Source organism: Rhinopithecus roxellana, chromosome 7 (assembly GCF_007565055.1).
Source record: "Rhinopithecus roxellana isolate Shanxi Qingling chromosome 7, ASM756505v1, whole genome shotgun sequence".
NCBI lineage: Eukaryota > Metazoa > Chordata > Mammalia > Primates > Cercopithecidae > Rhinopithecus > Rhinopithecus roxellana.
The window spans coordinates 3,320,209-3,338,978 of NC_044555.1; the positions used below are offsets into that span (position 1 = coordinate 3,320,209).

Below are 18,770 nucleotides of genomic sequence, written 5' to 3' on the forward strand. Positions count from 1 at the left end.
TTCATTATACATATTTAATAAACATATTGTTCAACTAAATATACTTATATTTACTTAATTTGTTCATGTAGTGGCTAAAGGCAGACATTTGAAAACCCATCCACAAATAAACTGCCTTTAGAAAATTCTGCAGTATGATGCTACTGTATTTCTGCAGCAGGGATTTTTTTAGGCTTTTAGTGCCATGGATCTCTTTGGCATCTGTTGAAGCTTAAAAACCCTTTCTCATAATAATGCTTTTAAAAGCATAAAACAAAATGCACAGGATTTTAAATGCAAACAATTATACTGAAATACAATATGCAAAACATTTTAAAAATATCTGTGATGTAGTAATACATGTTTTATTTCCTAATATGTTAATTAACAAGATCTAGCATCAGGTCTTTAGGATAATTTCAATGTAGTGATGATGAACATAATGGGTATTTTTAAGTATATACAATGTCTGGAACATATTATAAAAGTATCTGTCATTTCTATTAGTGACAAAGTCATGGGTATTTCTATTGCTGGAGTTTGTTGCTCACATCTTTAATTGAAAAAAATGCTTACTTTTGGTTTTAGGTGAATAAAAATAAAGATGTAGTTTTCCCCCAATCCAAGTTCACAGACCTTAATTCTATCCACACGCCCTAGACTAAAATCTCCTAAGAGAATACCACTATTTCCTAAGAGGTGATTTATACAACATGAAAACAATCACATTTAACATGAAAAAATATATAGAGTATTGATGGAAAAAGTGATCTTAGTACAAATGCTTACTACCTGCTCTGCATAAAGCCCCTTTCCTGGTACATAGCATAGCTGACAACGTGGCCACTCTGCATTCCACTGCGTCTGTGCCTGGTTCCTTCCCCACCTGTCTAGCTAGCCAGCTGTTGGACATTCACAGAGAGCTGAGCCAAAGCCCAACAGACCCTTTCTCCTTTCTAAATAAGGTTAACAGATACAGAGACGGTGATTGGCACTCGAGTTGAAAAGCTATTTGCGAGTGGAGCTGATGTCTTAATCACAGAAAGCCAAAGCAAAACAAAATCATTGAGAAACAGCAGTAACAGGAAAGTGGAGGAAGCCCAGCTACAAATAATCAATTAATAAACACACAAGGAGCAACTCTGTAAGGCCAGCCCATATCTAATTTCTTAAAAAAAAATTACAGTACGAGATTAAGAAATTAGGTATAGGCTGGTCTCACAGAATCGCTCTCAACATGTCTTTTCTGTCTTTATAATATACCAAAGTAGTCCCGTGGCTGTCTTTCTGCCACACCATCAGGTCCTGGTGCACTCAAAATCACTTCTCATGCTTTTTGTTTTGGTTTTGCCTTTGGCATCAGATAAACAGGGGAAATAAACGAGGAAACAATACAAAATTTTTTATGCAAGACAGAATTACTGTTTTTCAATTCTAAGATATTGTTTTATGCTGCATTTTTTTCAATACAAACATGCCTGAAATTAAGGTACTTAATGCCAAATGAACGCGACAGCTATCACGCATGGGGTTCTTCATATGTAGGTGCTATTTGTTGCACATGGGTAAGCTTAGCCATTCATATAAGCAATGTCTTCATTTATCAATCATAAGTGTTGCCTGAGCTCCTATTATATGCCAGTTACTACTGTAGCAGAATCATATGTAATTCTCCTCAATATATTTTGGTAAGTTATTAGAAGTATCTCAATTGGGTAGACACAGCCTCTTTAGAGCTTGACTTTAGAGTAGACACAGACTACATTTTATCCCTTTTAATACTTCGTCTTCACCCATTTTGTAGTATACAACCTCTATAACCATAGATATTAGCCATTGTTACTAGGCACTGTGGGATCAAATGGTAGAGAAGTCTCCGTCCTTCAAAAACTTATATTCAAGTATGAGTTTGTCAAAGAGATGGACATACATGCAAATGAGAATTATCTACTTACTATACTCCAGTCTAGTGGCATGTCACTGCAGTTAATTTATTCACAATGGTAACACTTCACAAAGTTGAAGCTTAATTTATATTTGGATTACTATCTCTTAATATGTCTTCATAAAGATGACACTATATTTTAGCATCGATGTAAAAAGTTATTGTGTACGTAGATTTTTGTTTCTTCCATGACAAGCAATGCAATTAAAGGCAATGGAATTTCCCAAAACTCAGAAGAGATCAGAAAAGTTTTCAACTTAGGGGATAACGTTGCAGGTAGTTCCTGGTTCACAAAAACTATTATGGACCAACATCTGGCCAAATTCTTTCAGTTAATTTAAATAATGTCCAGTGATGTTCAACTGATGGGAGCAAAATAGGAAAAGTGGACTAATAGTGTCTTCTTAAGTTCCACAAAATTATAAATTAAAACTAAAAGATGTTCAAGTTATCACCATGATGAACTTGTATTTGAAAAAAGCAGTGATATTATGGTGGTTTATAAATGCTAATGGTCAAAAGTGATTCACAGGAAAATTTACACTCCGTAAAAAAAAAAAGAGACCTAGAGTTAAACCTTTATGTATGCTATTCAACAATAAACCAGTATTCAATCATTTGTATGAGTGCTGTTTTGGGTTAGGAAAAAAAAATTGTGTTAATTTAGTAGGTTTGAAAGTTTTCCCCTTAAATGTGTTTTTAATCCAAAGTACGACTTAAGAAATAAGACTTAAATAAGACTTAGCCTTTAAATACTATGCTGAACTTGCTTTCTGAAGATCTCAAATAGTAATTGACCAATGCTTATCAGGTGTCTAATATCTAGTCTGTACTGTGCTGTTCACTGCCAGAGATGAGGAAGGAGGTAATCTTTGCAAACCTCACTCCAATCATGCCTACAGTGTAGCTGCAGAGGAAAACTTAAATGTAATAAAAAAATTTGATATCATACTAGAAAAAAAAATCACATTTTTTTGGAAACAGATGAGCCATGGCTGGAATAAGCATGAATGACTACAAGGGAGAGGTGACACTTGAAGGTGAAGTGTGCCATAAAGCATGGAATGGTTTCGATTGACTAAAGACAAAGTATGAAGCAACAAGAAGGTATGAAAGTTGGAATAAAAGACTGCTATAGAGGAAGAGGGAATCCTTATTGTAAACTAAAAGAATACATTTGATGAGGTTGCTGAGGAACCATTTTCTCTGGCTCTAATAGTTTTCCATAACAGAAGAATGTCTGCATCTTCAGATGTATGGAGAACCAACCTAGAGCTACTGCCTTGGCCATTCCCTTTAAACCTATACTCATTCCTCTCAAAGGGAGCTACGTATTTATAGGGTTGGCGAGATGGAAAAAAACCAGCTGAACATATATGGCATTTCCTCCTTTTCAAAAGCATCCAATTCTCAGCATACATGCCTTCTTTTGCCTTGTGAGGTGAGAGATGGAGAGGGTTCTGGAAGATCTACTCTTCTGAAGGAGCAAGTTCAAATTCAATGACTAAATTCACTAAATCGTAACTCAGACACTTTAGGTTTTTCAATCATGTAGTAATGTGATAGCTGCTAGGATCGATTTTAAGTCTGAAGAAAAAGCAAGATTGTGTACACTCAGTTTTAATTTGACCTATGACATGATTGTAAGTCCACCTTCAGGAGATTCGAGAGAAGATGAAGGCAAACTATATACTTGGCACTAAGGGTTTTTATGATAGAGGGGAAAATGTCTGATATAAGTAAAGTCCAATGAAACTATAAATTGCCACAATGTCTAACATATTATTTATTTTCCATATGTTACTTTGTAACATTTGATAGCTCCAGTATAAATAGTCCAAATACTAAGCACTAACTTCCATGATTTCAAACAAATTTGCTGTCTACTTCTTAGCCATAATAATTTGTAAATGCTACTCTAATTTCCCTATTATAAAAGAATGAGTATAATGAGTTAATTTATTCCAGTGAAGTCATACCCCATGTTGATGGGAAGGATGAAGAATCCATTCTGATTCATTCATTCCCCATATCTACAAGTTTAATTGCTTGTAGAAATTTAAAATGGCATGTTAGGTTCAGGGTTCAGCTATCAACTCACTTCACTGACACAGTAGCAAAATGGAAAAACCTTCTCCATTGGTCTCTGCTGATTATACCATCAGCATTTTTCATCATTTTTATTTAATGGTAGAACGGTAAAAATTATTGGAACAATTATCTGGTCCCATAGGAACACCTTTACAAATATTTTCCTTCAGGCAAAGAAATGTAGCTCATTTAACCTCCATTCTCTCCTCCACCCATTTCACATTTTCACAAGTTTTCCAATACCTTCCACAAATTTTCTTGGAATTTCTCAGGGACTTATATTCTTAAGATAACTTCTCTGTCTGATCTCCTGTTATTTTCACCATTTATTTATTATTTATTTATTTATTTAATTTATTTATTTATTTATTTATTTATTTTTGAGATGGAGTCTCGCACTGTCACCCAGGCTTTAGTGCAGTGGCACAATCTCAGCTCACTGTAAGCTCCACCTCCCAGGTTCACTCCATTCTCCTGCCTCAGCCTCCCAAGTAGCTGGGACTACAGGCACCCGCCACCACGTCCAGTTTTTTTTTTTGTATTTTTAGTAGAGATGGGGTTTCACCGTGTTAGCCGGTATGGTCTTGATCTCCTGACCTCGTGATCTGCCCGTCTTGGCCTCCCAAAGTGCTGGGATTACAGGCGTGAGCCACTGTGCCCAGCCCACTCCCTCTTTTTAACCAAATTTTATTACCTTAAGAGTCTCCTGTTCTCTAGAGCCTATCTTCAATCAGCACCACATTTATTTAACTATGTACCTTAACATCATTTCCTTGTAGATTCCTCCCTTTACTAGGACTCAATTAAATTTGGGCTTATTTTAGCTATTCCTTTCTCTTACGCATGTTCCCTGTAATATGAATAAAAGACTAACTAAAACATCCATAAAAGGCATCTTGAGAGGTCCCCCTACCCAAGTGAGTTCTGCACTTAGTATTTGCAAATATTATACCATTTCTGATCACAGGGAACAGGAGAGAGTTCTTTCACCTTTTAGCTACGTAACATATTCATGGAAAGAAAAGGAATACATTGCCATATTACTGCAGTTCTAAGATGTGCATTTGTCACATTTTAAGGATTCGGAAATTGAGATGTAACATACAATTTAGGTTTACCTTGAAAGTGGTAGTGTTTTTTTTTTTTTTTTAAATTCTCAGCAGCTGTAGTCATATCAATGGTACATCACACAATCTAACATGTCTTAAACATGAGGAAATGAGATGCTAATTGCTTTTTCAGCCCCCAACATTACTCTATCATAGCCAGAGGTTTAGGACATATTTTACTATTAGGCTAATGTGACAGAATAATACAATGATAAATTCAAAAAGAACATAAAACATTAAATAGTGGATTCTATAGCAATATGTATTGACTTTAATAATAATGTATTATTAAAGAAGAATTTCATGAAAGCAGAATGAACAGGACAGAAATAACAGCCCTAACTATAATGACAGTGAATAGTGACTCCAATGGCATTTAACAGATGTTCTATTTTCTAAGTAACAGCTGCTTGATGCATTCATTGCACTAAGTTAATGATCTGCTAGTGTTATTTCACTTCACAGATAAAATTACTGTGCTTGCTTTTAAAAAAGAAGATATGTAATTTTTCATGGGAATGAGAGTATAACAGACTTTAGGGTAAGTAATAGTTCTTATATTTTAATAGCTAAGAGGAGTGACGAGTTGAGGCAGTTATCCAGATAATCTAGGACCAGAAACCAGATCTCTTTAAACTGTGAAAGCTGACTGTTTAAAAAAATATACACAAGACTTGGTTGACTGAGCTGAATTCAGTTCTCATCAGGCAACTTGAAATTCATGGATCTTGTATCACATTATCTAGTGATTCTCAACTTTGCTGAATAAGAGAGCTGGTTACAGTTAGACCAATTAAATCAGAATCTCTGGAAGTGGGCCCCAAACATTGGTATACTTTTCAAGTTTCTCGGGTGATTTTGATGTGCAACCAACGCTGAAAACCACAGGCAAACGGGAAGATGCATTCTAAGTTTTTATTGAGTGACAGTCATTAAATTCTAAAAGTAAACTGAAAGTGAAAGGATAATTGAGGAACTAGTAATTGTTCTTCCTGATGTTAAATATTATCAAACTTTGTTTCCAAAATAAATGTGAAAACACAGCAACTTGTTAAACAAGTGGCTAGTTAGACATAGGTTATTCTTCGTTTAACACCTTGAGTTAAATTTATTAATACCATTTTTGTGTGCGTGCGTGTGTGTGTATGTGTGTGTGTGTTCCTCTCAGGCAACTCTTGGCATACTAAGACTACTGTTAATAAAACAGGCGGTAGGATGAACATACTGTAGGACCAAATTTTTTTTCCAGAAAATCTTATTCTATCAGTGGAAATTTTAGATGACACCATGGATATTTAGGGGTTTAATGGAACTAAATTATTTAACTGAGTTGGAATTTTTGATGATTAAAACAACATTAGAAATAAAATGTTAGTGATTAAATCAGAAAATCATATAGATTAGACTTTGTCAAAGCTTGTATTTCCCGAAATTGATGATCATCAGGGAAGTAAACCCCCAATTAATCACATACATATTTACTTTCCTGTGGTTATATTTTCATGCTCAATTCATATGCTAAACAATATTGGCCAGTAATGGGATATTCAGATTGATTTACTTACACTCAACTAATCAGAGTGATTTTAAGATATTAACAAACAATATATGAAATCTAAAAATCACACCAGTGGGGACAGACTACAGACTGTAATTGATGATAGATACACAGGTTTTCATTTTATTATTTTAATGAGGGCTTACATTGTCTGCTCTTGAAATTTAGCCATGGTTTGTTTCATTCTTACTGTGAATGAGTAGCTTTTTTGTTACTTTAAGCTTAGATTACTTTAAAATTATTAGAAAATAAGACTTCTTATGATAATCTGGTATAGTGGAAAAAATTGTTGAAATCAGGCATAGTATTGGATTCTAGTTACAGTTTCGCTATGTACCAGGACTTGTATTTTTCCATCTATAAAACTGAAACATTTGATCACGTGATTATTTTTGTTCTAAAACTTGTAAAATTTTAGATTCACATCAGCATTTTTTCTCTTAAGAATTGCTTTGTCATTATAATTTTCAACTGTTAATTTGCAGGTTATGTTTAAATAGGTATTTCATAAGTAAGTCCTATGTGTCAGGCAATATCTTATGTATACGGGCAATATCAGTGAGCAAAATAGACATTTTTCCCTGTCCTTCTGCTGAATGAAATATTATTGCCTACAAAACAGTCCAAGAGAGTAGGGGGTATCATGACAGCTCAAGGAACTTGTGCAGTTCCGGTATTCAAACTCTTCAGGTGGTAGTAATCTCCTGTAGATTGCCTTGCCATTTCCTTCCATCATCTCTATTTTATAGCTATCAGTGTTTCTCACCTCAGCCTAGAAAATTCCATTAACAGAAAAGGAAAAGTATCTAAACATTTATGGGGTGATAAATACCACTGTGATGGCTGCCTCGTGGCACTGTTGTTGTCTGGACCATGCAGCTAGCTAGGAGTGATTCTTATTTTTAAAATCTTAACATTAATTTTACCCTCTTTAATACTACTCTGATTGAAGAAGATTGAATTTAAAAATACAGTGAAAGGGTTATGTGGCTGTGGGAAGTTCCAATTTGCATTAATAGTTTAAATTTTCAATTTTCATCATCAATCTTTTATCTCATTTGTTAATATTCTCAAATGGTTTTCCTCCTGTCATTTTAATTTAAAAAAATTCTTTACCTTTTAAACAATTTGGCATACTTTTAAAATTTATTTATTTTTTTATATAACTGTAATTTGGAAGCATGGTCATAGAGTAAGGGCAGACAGGACAGTTTTCTTACTTGCAGCTGTCCCTTCACTTAGTCAACCCTGACCACATCCTAGCTACTTCTGGAAGTTCTCCCATTCTTTCTCTGTGGGCTCATTAAGAATTAGAATACCTAAGATATTCTTGAGTTCATAAATCCCTTCAAGTAGATGGTATCTTTAAACGTCTTAAATTGTGTCATGCACCACCCAGTATTTTTTGGAAGGGCTATGCATTCTAGTATCTATGGTCTGGAATGTGTGACTATTGAATTTTGAGCAGGAAGAAAACTTAGATGAATCATTCTATTTAGCAAAGACCAATTCTACAATGCCCCTGGCCTATCAAAAGGATCCTAGAAATGCCAAACCTCTGATGCTCATTCAAGAGGACACGGCAAAATTCTAGGGTCAAACAGGGCACTGCTTTTATATTAGCTTTCCTCTGGTTCAGGAGTTTGAATATGTTCTGTAAATGGCCACACAGTAGTTGTTCTAGGCTTTGTGAGCCATGTAGTCTCTGTCACAATTATTCAACTCTGTTGTAGCACAAAAGCAGCCAGAAAAAATAAACAAATATAAATTGTTTATTTATATATAAAAGACCTCAATGAAGTCTTATGTATAGGCACTGACGTTTGCATTTTTAATAATTTTTATGTGTCTTGAAGTATGTAGTTCTTCTTTTAATTTTTTCCAACCATTTACATAAAAACAATTTTCAGCCCATGGGCTGTACAAAAGAAGGTGGCTGAATGGATTAGGCCTACCAATTATAGTTCACCCATCTCTGCTCTCATTTATCTGACTCTAATTAATTTACCTTCTTCTTGGTGAGAGAGTTTCTTAGGCGTTGTTCTCTATTAGGAAGTTCAAGAAGTTGGCTAGAATTGATATGGCTCCTACTAGCTCAGCTCTTTTCATGGTTCCCACGGTAACATTAATCCTCATATTAAGGATCCTGGACCCACATGACTTTGAAATCCTTAGGAGAGTGAATGACTATTACAAATCTAATCATGGTCACCCTATGAAAGCAATCAACATCTGTTATTTTCTGACTTTTTAACAAAAGCCATTCTGACTGGTGTGAGATGCTATCTTATTTAGGGTTTAATTGGCATCTCTCTGATGATTAGTGATGTTGAAGATTTTTTCATATGCTTATTGGCCGCTTGTATGTCTTCTTTTGAGGAGTGTCTATTCATGTTCTTTGTCCTGTTTTTAATGTGTTTTTTTTTTTTATTTTTTAATTTCTTGTTGACAAGTTTAAGTTCCTTATAGATTCTGGCTATTATTCTTCTGTCAGATGCACAGTTTGCAAATATTTTCTCCCATTCTGGAGATTATCTGCTTACTGTGTTGATTGTTTCTTTTGCTGTACAGAAGCTTTAATTTAATCAAGTCCCATTTGTCAATTTTTGTTTTTGTTGCATTTGTCATTGAGGTCTCGGTCATAAATTCTTTGCCTAAGCCAGTGTCCAGAAGAACTTTTCCTAGGTTTTCTTCTAGGATTTTTAGTAGTTTGAGGACTTACATTTAAGACTTTAATCCTCCTTGAGTTAATTTTTATATACGGTGAAAGGTAGGGGTCCAAGTTCATTCCTCTATATATGGCTAGCCAGCTATCCCAGCAACATTTAATGAATAAGGTGTCCTTTCTCTGTTGCTTATTTTTGCCAATTTTGTCAAAAATCAGTTGGTTGTAGGTGTGCAGCTTTATTTCTGAGTTCTCTATTCATTCCATTGATCTATGTGTCTGTATCTGTAACAGTATTATGCTGGTTGGGTTACTACAGCTTTGTAGTATATTTTGAAGTGAGGCAATATAATGCTTTCAACTTTGTTCTTTTGGCTTAGGATTGCTTTGGCTATTTGGGGTCCTTTTTGGTTCCATATGAATTTTAGAATTGTTACATAATAGACCCATGTAACAAACTTGCACATGTAACCCCTGAATCTAAAGTAATTTAAAAAAGAAAGTAATCGAGAAACAGAGAAAGGGATATGGAGCTTTTTGCACACTTGTCTTGTTTACAAAAAGGGAAATAAGATCATTTTCAGACGACCTTCAGTTCTGATGTTACCTCACCCACTGACTTACAGATCTGTTCTAACAACGATTCTCTCTGAATAGAAGTGATCTTAAGGATAGCAGAACGTCACTGCTGCCACACAAACTGACCATTCACAGGCTAACTTTTGACGAAAATTCTCAGTTCTCAGTTTGCGCTATTCATTCCCTTGACTCTATTTTCACACGAGAATCGTTGATAAGAATCTGTCAATCATGCTTCAACGTAGATAATAAAGTAAAAAAAAATATATATAGAAACATCCTGTTTAAAAACTGGGAAGACAATGTTCCTTATTCATCTTGCTAAAATTAATCTGCTAGGTTCCTGTCCTGTTGCTCAATCAGGAGAATCTTTGGCCAATGCTTAGCCAAACCAGATGAACAGTGGGCATGCTCTTTTGAAACCAGTAATTCTCATCAAGTAGGTGTTCCTTAATTACTAAGATTTATCTTACAGAACCTGGCTAGTGGGGTTTCCAAAAGGAAAAATCCCAAGCATTTGGTTTTGTATGTTTTCTTATGTTCTTATATGTTATTTTAGACACACAGAAAGTATACCAGATGTAATCATTACTTCTGTACGCATAAAACATCTTAAGGAATGAAATATTACAAATATCATTTAAGCGTCCTGTTCACATACCACCCAATTCTTTTGTCTTTCCTCACAGAGATAGCTCTTGTTCTGTATTCAGTTTATATTACTTCCCACACGTTTCTGCTTTTACTATACATTATATATAACTTAATAATGTATATTTCTACATTTTTTTTATTATACTTTAAGTTCTAGGGTACATGTGCATAACGTGCAGGTTTGTTACATATGTATACTTATGCCATGTTGGTGTGCCGTCAGCACCCATCAATTCATCATTTATATCATGTATAACTCCCCAATGCAAGCCCTCCCTCCTCCCCCCTCCCCCCTCCCCATGATAGGCCCCAGTGCCTGATGTTCCCCTTCCCGAGTCCAAGTGATCTCATTGTTCAGTTCCCACCTATGAGTGAGAACATGCGGTGTTTGGTTTTCTGTTCTTGTGATAGTTTGCTGAGAATGATGGTTTCCAGCTGCATCCATGTCCCTACAAAGGACGCAAACTCATCCTTTTTTATGGCTGCATAGTATTCCATGGTGTATATGTGCCACATTTTCTTAATCCAGTCTGTCACAGATGGACATCTCAGTTGATTCCAAGTCTTTGCTATTGTGAATATATTTCTCAAGAAGCTTGATTTTTATAACATCTCTTTCATCATTTTAGGCAACCTTCCCCTTCCTTTTTAAAGGGGACAGCATTAGAAAATACATGGTGAATTGCCCCCTAAGCCTATGCCCAGTTTATAAAGAACATAACTGATATTTTGGCCAGTATAAGAAACTCTCCTGGCCGGGTGCGGTGACTCACACCTGTAATCCCAGCACTTTGGGAGGCTGAGGCAGGTGGATGACCTGAGGTCAGGAGTTTGAGACCAGCCCGACCAACATGGTGAAACCCCACCTCTTCTGAAAATACCAAAAATGAGCAGGGCATGGTGGCGGGTGTCTGTAATCCGAGCTACCCGGGAGGCTGGGGCAGGAGAATCGCTTGAACCCGGGAGGCGGAGGTTGCAGAGAACCGAGATAGGGCCATTGCACTCCAGTCTGGGTGACAAGAGCGAAACTCCATCTCAAAATAAATAAATAAGAATAAACTCTTCCTTTATCTATTTGGTTTCCCTATAAGTTGGAATAATTCATCTCAATGCTAGTAATACTGCTTTGAAGGTGCATACGACTGACTCAAGTATTGCCCACACTATGATGGTTGTCTCATTTTATTAATTCTGTGTATTTTATGGTAGGCCTAAATGATAGTTCTGATGGGACCTTATTTAGAATTTTGGTGGTACTGGAAAACTGCTTTCACATGGACTATGGCTCCATAGATAGGTGATGAAATATTATTAAATTAATTAAATAACACAAACTAGTAGGAAATGGAGAAACAGCAAGAATGCCTGACTGCTTTGGTGGTCACCAACATAGTTTATATTATAGACAATGCATCTGGGGCCTGCCCACAGCCACGGTAAGGAGGTGAAATGAGTATAGAGAATCCAGTTTTTTTTTTTTTTTTTTTTTTTTTTTTTCTCATAAAAACTCAAGTGTTCGCATTGTGGAAGGGCTTGATTTGACATGACAGGGATTTCTGATAAACAGCATTGGTGACATGAATACAATAAGCCAGACCATGGAAGACTAGACTGATTATCTGATTTTAATGTTAGATTAATTTTTCTCAGCTTTGTGATGTAAGAAAAATTGAATTGAACTTTAAATATCCTGATACTTTTCTAATTTAGGATAGCAAAATTTCTCAATTATATAACATGGTTAGTTACAAACCAAAACCCTAAAACTTTTGTGTCACATGAAGACTTTATGAAATCTATACTACTATAGATTAGTAAAATCTATACTGTTTTTAAGGTGACTTCTGATTCTCCTACTGGAGCAATACCTCCAAATCCTTTGCTAATTTTGATCTTGAAAAGTGAATTCTAGTTTTCTCAAATCATAGGAAAAACTAATACATTTAGACTTAGTATTGTCATTGACCACTATATTAATTTTCATCACACTCAGTACTTGATACTTCATGCCCCCTATAAAACGTTCTCACTTCACCTTTTGATTGCCATCATCAAGAGAGTACTACTGAGCTTTATTTTCAATAGCTTTTATAGCTAAAGCAATAGCCCAACTGTGTTTTCAAATAAATCTCTTCACTGAGAGATTGATACAGGTTCCTAGAGAAGTCAACATATTTTGAGTTGTTGATGGTGAGTTTTCTTTCTTCAGTTATGCTTGGCACAAAAAGGCTCAATAGCCAATTTCTCTGTGACTGGTTCAAACACAAAACTCTATGTTAGCAAAAATTTTTAGCTATTGAAGCCTTCTAGTACTATGACATACACATGCATATGAAACCCTGCTTTCCAATTAGATATAGGGCCAAGTATACAAATGTGTTATCAGCTAGAAATAATCTGACTTCTTTCCAGGAAAAAGATACAGAAACATTTTTTCTGTATTCAGAGAAAATAACCTTCAAATCTCTGATGCCTAATTCTACTTAAAAGCTCAGTTGCAGGAAAGCATATTCACGGAAGGTTACATGATGTGATAATTACGTATTGCATCCTGTATAAAAATCTCATGTAATTCGTAAATATATACACCTACTATGTATCCATACAAAATTAAAAATTAATAAAATAAAGAATCTAAGAATCTGAAAACAATTGCTAGAGTACTTTAGACTTCTGCTCCAATATTTTTTCCTCTGATAGGACTGCTTTTCCTGAATGGCCCTTTAGCACTAAAGTTTTCTATTGCATGGAGCCATGTTGGTAGAAAAAAAATAAACAAACATTCTTATTGTTTATTATAAGAATATTAATCAGCTTGTTATCACCTTTATGACCCTCCCATTTATTTTCTTCTGGCACTAAGTTCTTGCAAAAAGCTAACATACTACTAGTAAAGTTAAAATTATTTTAATTCTTATTTTAATAATTTAGAAACTTTGGGTCTCATAAATATGTTTACCTCTTGGTTTTGTCTGTTAGGAAGCTTGGTGTCAATTTGTGACTTTATTGTTCCCTGTCCATTCCACCACCCATGAGACATTGTGGATATATTTCTATGCACTTTTTTTTTTTATTATTTATCTACTATAACTTTCATTTTCCTAGTTTTCCAATTTATTTAGACTTGTCAAGTTGTGCCATATGTATCTCTTTAAGTCACCCTAAATAATTTTTCTGGAATTTTATATTAAATATAATTCAGATACTTTAAGATAAAACTGATAATATTTAGCTATAGTCAATGTACTTGAAATTATGCTTTGTTTGGATAAACTAAAGGTCAAATAATCACTTCATGAGTAATTGACATTTTCATGTATTTGAATATTTGAAACTAGATGTTCAAATATTTTCATACAAAAATAATGTTCTTAGGTCAATGCAACTGAGAGAAATTCAGTAGATATAAATTAAATTGTCTAAAATTTTTAAAAAATAATAATAAAGAAATTGACTCTAGATATTCAATTTTCTGCAGTCACATTCCAAATACTTGGAATGACAGGCAACTACATTTAACGTATTGCATTTAAATGAATTTAATTTAGTTTTTTAAAAATTTACATTTATCTTTTGAAACAGCAGTTTAAACTTATAGCTTGAATCAAGCTCTCCACCTACCAAGAAACCATGAGAAATGAGAATGTACTCAATAGTCATGGGGTTTCATATATGAGAGTTTGAATTTTATGCTAAATTATTAGAATGATTACCATAAATGTGACTGACTTAGATCTGCAGGGCATATCTTTTTCTTTTATGATTATTATTTTTAAAGAAATAATGAGCACCTTCCAAATAAATTGGTAAAAAAAAAAAATTCTGTAATTTAGATGCAAATGAATATACTTTTTATATGACAAGTAAGGGATTTTAGAGTATGTCATTAACAGCTTTGAGTTTCAAAAAATCTAGAGTGATAAATTATCTTTATTCTACAAAGAAAGAAAATAAATTCCAGCTTTCTAAGCTTTGTTTTTGTCTACTAGATCTCAAATTAGCTCTGCTCCTTGACTTTATGAAAAATATTTTCCAGGCAGATTCAACAAGCAGATAATTCTCCAGACTATTCAAGCCTTCTATATGACAAGGATAACCTAGAAACCTTTGCAAAGTTCATTACCTTATAATATTTGAATGATTTCACGGGGAGGCTAATGCAAAAGTACCTCAAGTAATATGTTTGAATGATAAGAAAAAATAAGGATACTGTGAGTTTTAACCTGTATATACTTTATCTTCCTTGCTATAGTAATCTCATATATGATCCTGAATAACTATAATTCAATATCGTATCTAACATTAAATTTATTCTGAAAGAGAAGAAAGACAATTTAATTCACTACTATTTATGTGAAAATATTTTATGTAACAAAATATATTACTACTTGTTCTCTGAACCTACATAAAGACAGTTTTCAGTTTGGGTCTCATTTATATGATTGTAAGTTTTTGCCTAATGTACTGAAAATTTCCCAACTTTGAATAATCTGGATAGCCACATTGAATTAAAAATAAAGCACAAACTTCTTATACATCTAGTTAATTTGGTAACTTTAAAACATCAAGTGGGTGTAAATGGCCTAACACATTGGCAAATTTTGAGGTAAAACACGTTATCAGTATCAGCTGTTTTCTTTATATCAACACACTTTCCAGTAATCTGGTAATGAATAAACTGTAAAAAAAGTATTAAGCTGCGAGTCTCTTCACTTAAGTTCTAAGCAGCATGAAATGACTGGCCATCAGAGAAAGGGCAAGAATTTAACAGCTAACAATTACAGGAGCCCCTTTGTCATTTGGTGATGGGAATGATAGCCCCTGCATAGACATCTCGAGATTCTTTCTGAAATGCGACTTTGGCAATATGCTAATCTTGCAAGTCTTGTCTAGCCCAACTGTCTTCAATCTCTGTGTCCTTGTCCTCTTCATGACTGTGGGATTCATTTGGGCAGTATCGTCTTAGGCAAGCCAGTATGTTATAGGATCTCATCTCTGGACTAATTTTCAGACTAATGACCTATGTATTTTTTAAGGTCTTATTCATAATTTACTGAACTCTAAGGAAGCTTTGGAGAGACTCTTGCTAAAGCTTACCATTGGTTTTATCATGGTCCTGAAAAGCACAGATGAATTTTTAAGAAAGGGAAAATGAAACAATATTTATAATGCTATTATTGCTACATGCTAATACTTCCTTACAAAATCATATTACTATGTGTTTTCACGCATGTTCAAAATAACCTTCGGTGATATAGGTTTTACCTTTCCCCAGGCAACTTCAGAATCCAAATTACTAGGCATTCCTTCAACTGCTGATCTCTTTGTCAATTCCGTATCTGTAGCTGCCAGCCATTCTGTCAAGACATTCATTTCCTTTCGCATCTTACGGGACAGTTTTAAGCATTTCTCCAACTGTTGCTTTCTTTCTGTTACCTGAAAAGAAGTATAATAAAATGTAATTTAGTTTACTCTTTAATTCAAATTTAGTTATAACCACTTATTTGGAACTTTTATATTTCTTTTATTTAAAGTAACTATTTTCTTACAGGTTTTAAAATAATATTTTATAAAATCATATATTCTGAATATTCAGAGTGAATAAAAATTGTCTAGGGCAGATGAGATCATCTGTCCAAAAGATAGGGTCTTGTATGTTGTCATGGTAGAAAAGAAAGCTATAAGAATTTTTCTCTAATATAAGATAATTTACGGCCAAAATTTATGATAAATAAAATGATACAAGTCAAACTGAAGATAAAACTCATTTCTCACTGAAAACTTACTGTCATTTGTCAACAATATGGCAAGAAGGTTTACGATCCTCTATATACAAATGAGGCTTGCTCATGCTGGTAAGGAACCGAAATGAAGACAGAAGATTAATTCTCTCAAAAGGTAAAAGTATTTGTGTAATACCTAGAATTATCAATTGTATCCTCATTGCATCTTTAAAGTGTCTTACATCTGCTCAAAAACAATACAGTGGATAGGTGACTTCCTCCTTAAACACAATTTTGCCATCCAATAGGAACAAAAAGATGAATGTGAAGACAATATTCATCCCCATTAATAGAAAAACTCATTACTTGATCCTGTACTCCTGTTCTCAGTGTTTGATACCAAGACCTCAAAAGCAAATTATCCATATTCTCACATAAGAAATGAACAAATTTGTATTTCTCCACCACCTTGTCAGATGTGCCTATATTTTGTTAATATTTTCAGTTGGTTGGTTTAATAAAAGGCCCAGCATATCTTTCTACTAAATGCAGTCAAATCATCAACAAAAGCCAGGTAAATTATAATTTCTTAAAGGCAAATCTTCTTGCCTCACACATCTTTAGATTACTCCCCTATACCCCTGAAAGTTCCTTGAACAAAGAAAGGGTTTGCTAAATATGCTTTATATATGGAATAAAGGAATGAATGAAGACTTGCAAATCATTAATTATAAGTTATAACTGGTGGAATTTACACACAAAGAGTTTAAACTCTTAAAAGTTGCTCCTGGTGTTTTTTGTTTTTGTTGTTGTTGTTGTTATGTGTTTTCACTATATAAATATATATATATATATATATATATATATATATATATATATATATATTTAAAAAAACTATTTTCTGTCATGAAGACTGGGAATCTGAAAAGTAGATATAAATATTTGGCTCTGCAGAAATGGCATGATGGAATATAAGTATGTGAGGTTCTGCAATACCTAGTGGACTCACAACTTGAGTATGATTTTTGGCAGAACACCTCATTTTTCTCTGTTAACACATCTATCAAATGGGATTACTATACTTATTAATAGAACACAGGAATATTCTGAGGGTAAAACCAGACAACATTTTGAGAGAGCGTGACATATTGTAAGACCCCAATCCCTTCCTTTATTCTCATTATTTACCTTTAGGGATGGTTCAATAAAAAACTGTGCCCGAATGTACAGAGCAAAAGCTTTATTTACATTTATTTTACTACCTTACAGATAAATAAAACACGGACAAGATTTGGCTTTTGTTGCTAAGAGATCTGAAAGGTAGAGTCCAGATTAATTTCAATTGTAATGTAATTGGTTAAAACAATACCACCACCAGCATTTGTGCATCACGCCCTAGGCATAATAGGTACCACTGACTGATACATATATATACACAAATATACATATGTATGTCATATATATATCAGTCATATATACATACAAACATATATATGTGTGTGTGTGTCTGTGTGTACAACCGAAACAAGAATCTAGCTATAAGCAAGAAAAACACCAAAGATGAAAATACGTATAAAGCATCTAAAATGCTACAATCAAAATAAATATTCTGGAACCCTGACAACAATTCCAATTCCAAATAACGAAATTCATTATTTTATTTAGGAGAGGTGTGTGTACATTTAGAAAACATTTAGTTGCTGAGGCTGTAAATTCATTTTTTTAAAACAAATTTTCCCTTCTATTTTTTTTTTTTTCCTAAGTAAAAGCATCTGCCCTTTTGACTGCAAGAATTTTATTTGTGTTGTAAGGGTGCACGGAGGGTGGGAGAAAATATACCTTATGGTGTGTTTCTATGCATATTTTTTCCTATGCATTACTGGTAGAAAAATGATTCCAGATTCAATATTTCAAAGAAATTCTATCTTCCCAGAGCTAATGCATTATTAATTTTTATTTATTTCATTTTGTTTATTTCCAGCTAAATACATTTTTAAAAAACAGGAGACACTGCCATCTTAAGGAAAATTGAGTTTTATACTTTTTGTGTGTATGCGGGGAATGGACACATTTAACAGAATGCCACCTGCAGTAAAATGTTTTAGTAGTCATTGTTTCAGGAAGTTAACAATGTATTTAAAGGATGATATTAGTATTGCTATTTATGTATATTTCCATAAAAATCAGAGCATAGAGAAATAGAAAGGGATTATAGGTATTATTACATCAATAGTGCTAGGTTTAGTATCTCTTAATAAATTATATTTCTCTCCCCACTCATCACCATATAAGAATACAGTGAAAATGTAAGACAAGAAGAAAGTACCCTTCAGAAATCAAATGGACCAGCACCTTGATCTTGCACTCCCAGGCTCCCGAACTTGGAGAAATCAATTTGTGTTGTTTAAGCCATCAAGTTTATTTTATTTTGTTATGGAAGCTGGAATTGATTACTCCAAAAAGGTAA

At 33.9% G+C, this 18,770-nt stretch overlaps 1 protein-coding gene across 3 annotated transcripts in view; it reads right to left on the bottom strand.

Moving 5' to 3' along the window:
- The window catches only part of DMD (dystrophin), a 2,245,117-nt gene that overhangs the window by 1,350,390 nt on the left and 875,957 nt on the right, over positions 1–18,770 (bottom strand). For all 3 annotated transcript variants that reach the window (XM_030933724.1, XM_030933725.1, XM_030933726.1), the window contains one exon: positions 15,846–16,016. In XM_030933724.1, coding sequence (XP_030789584.1) covers positions 15,846–16,016 — 171 coding nt within the window. The remainder of the gene's footprint in view (positions 1–15,845; positions 16,017–18,770) is intronic.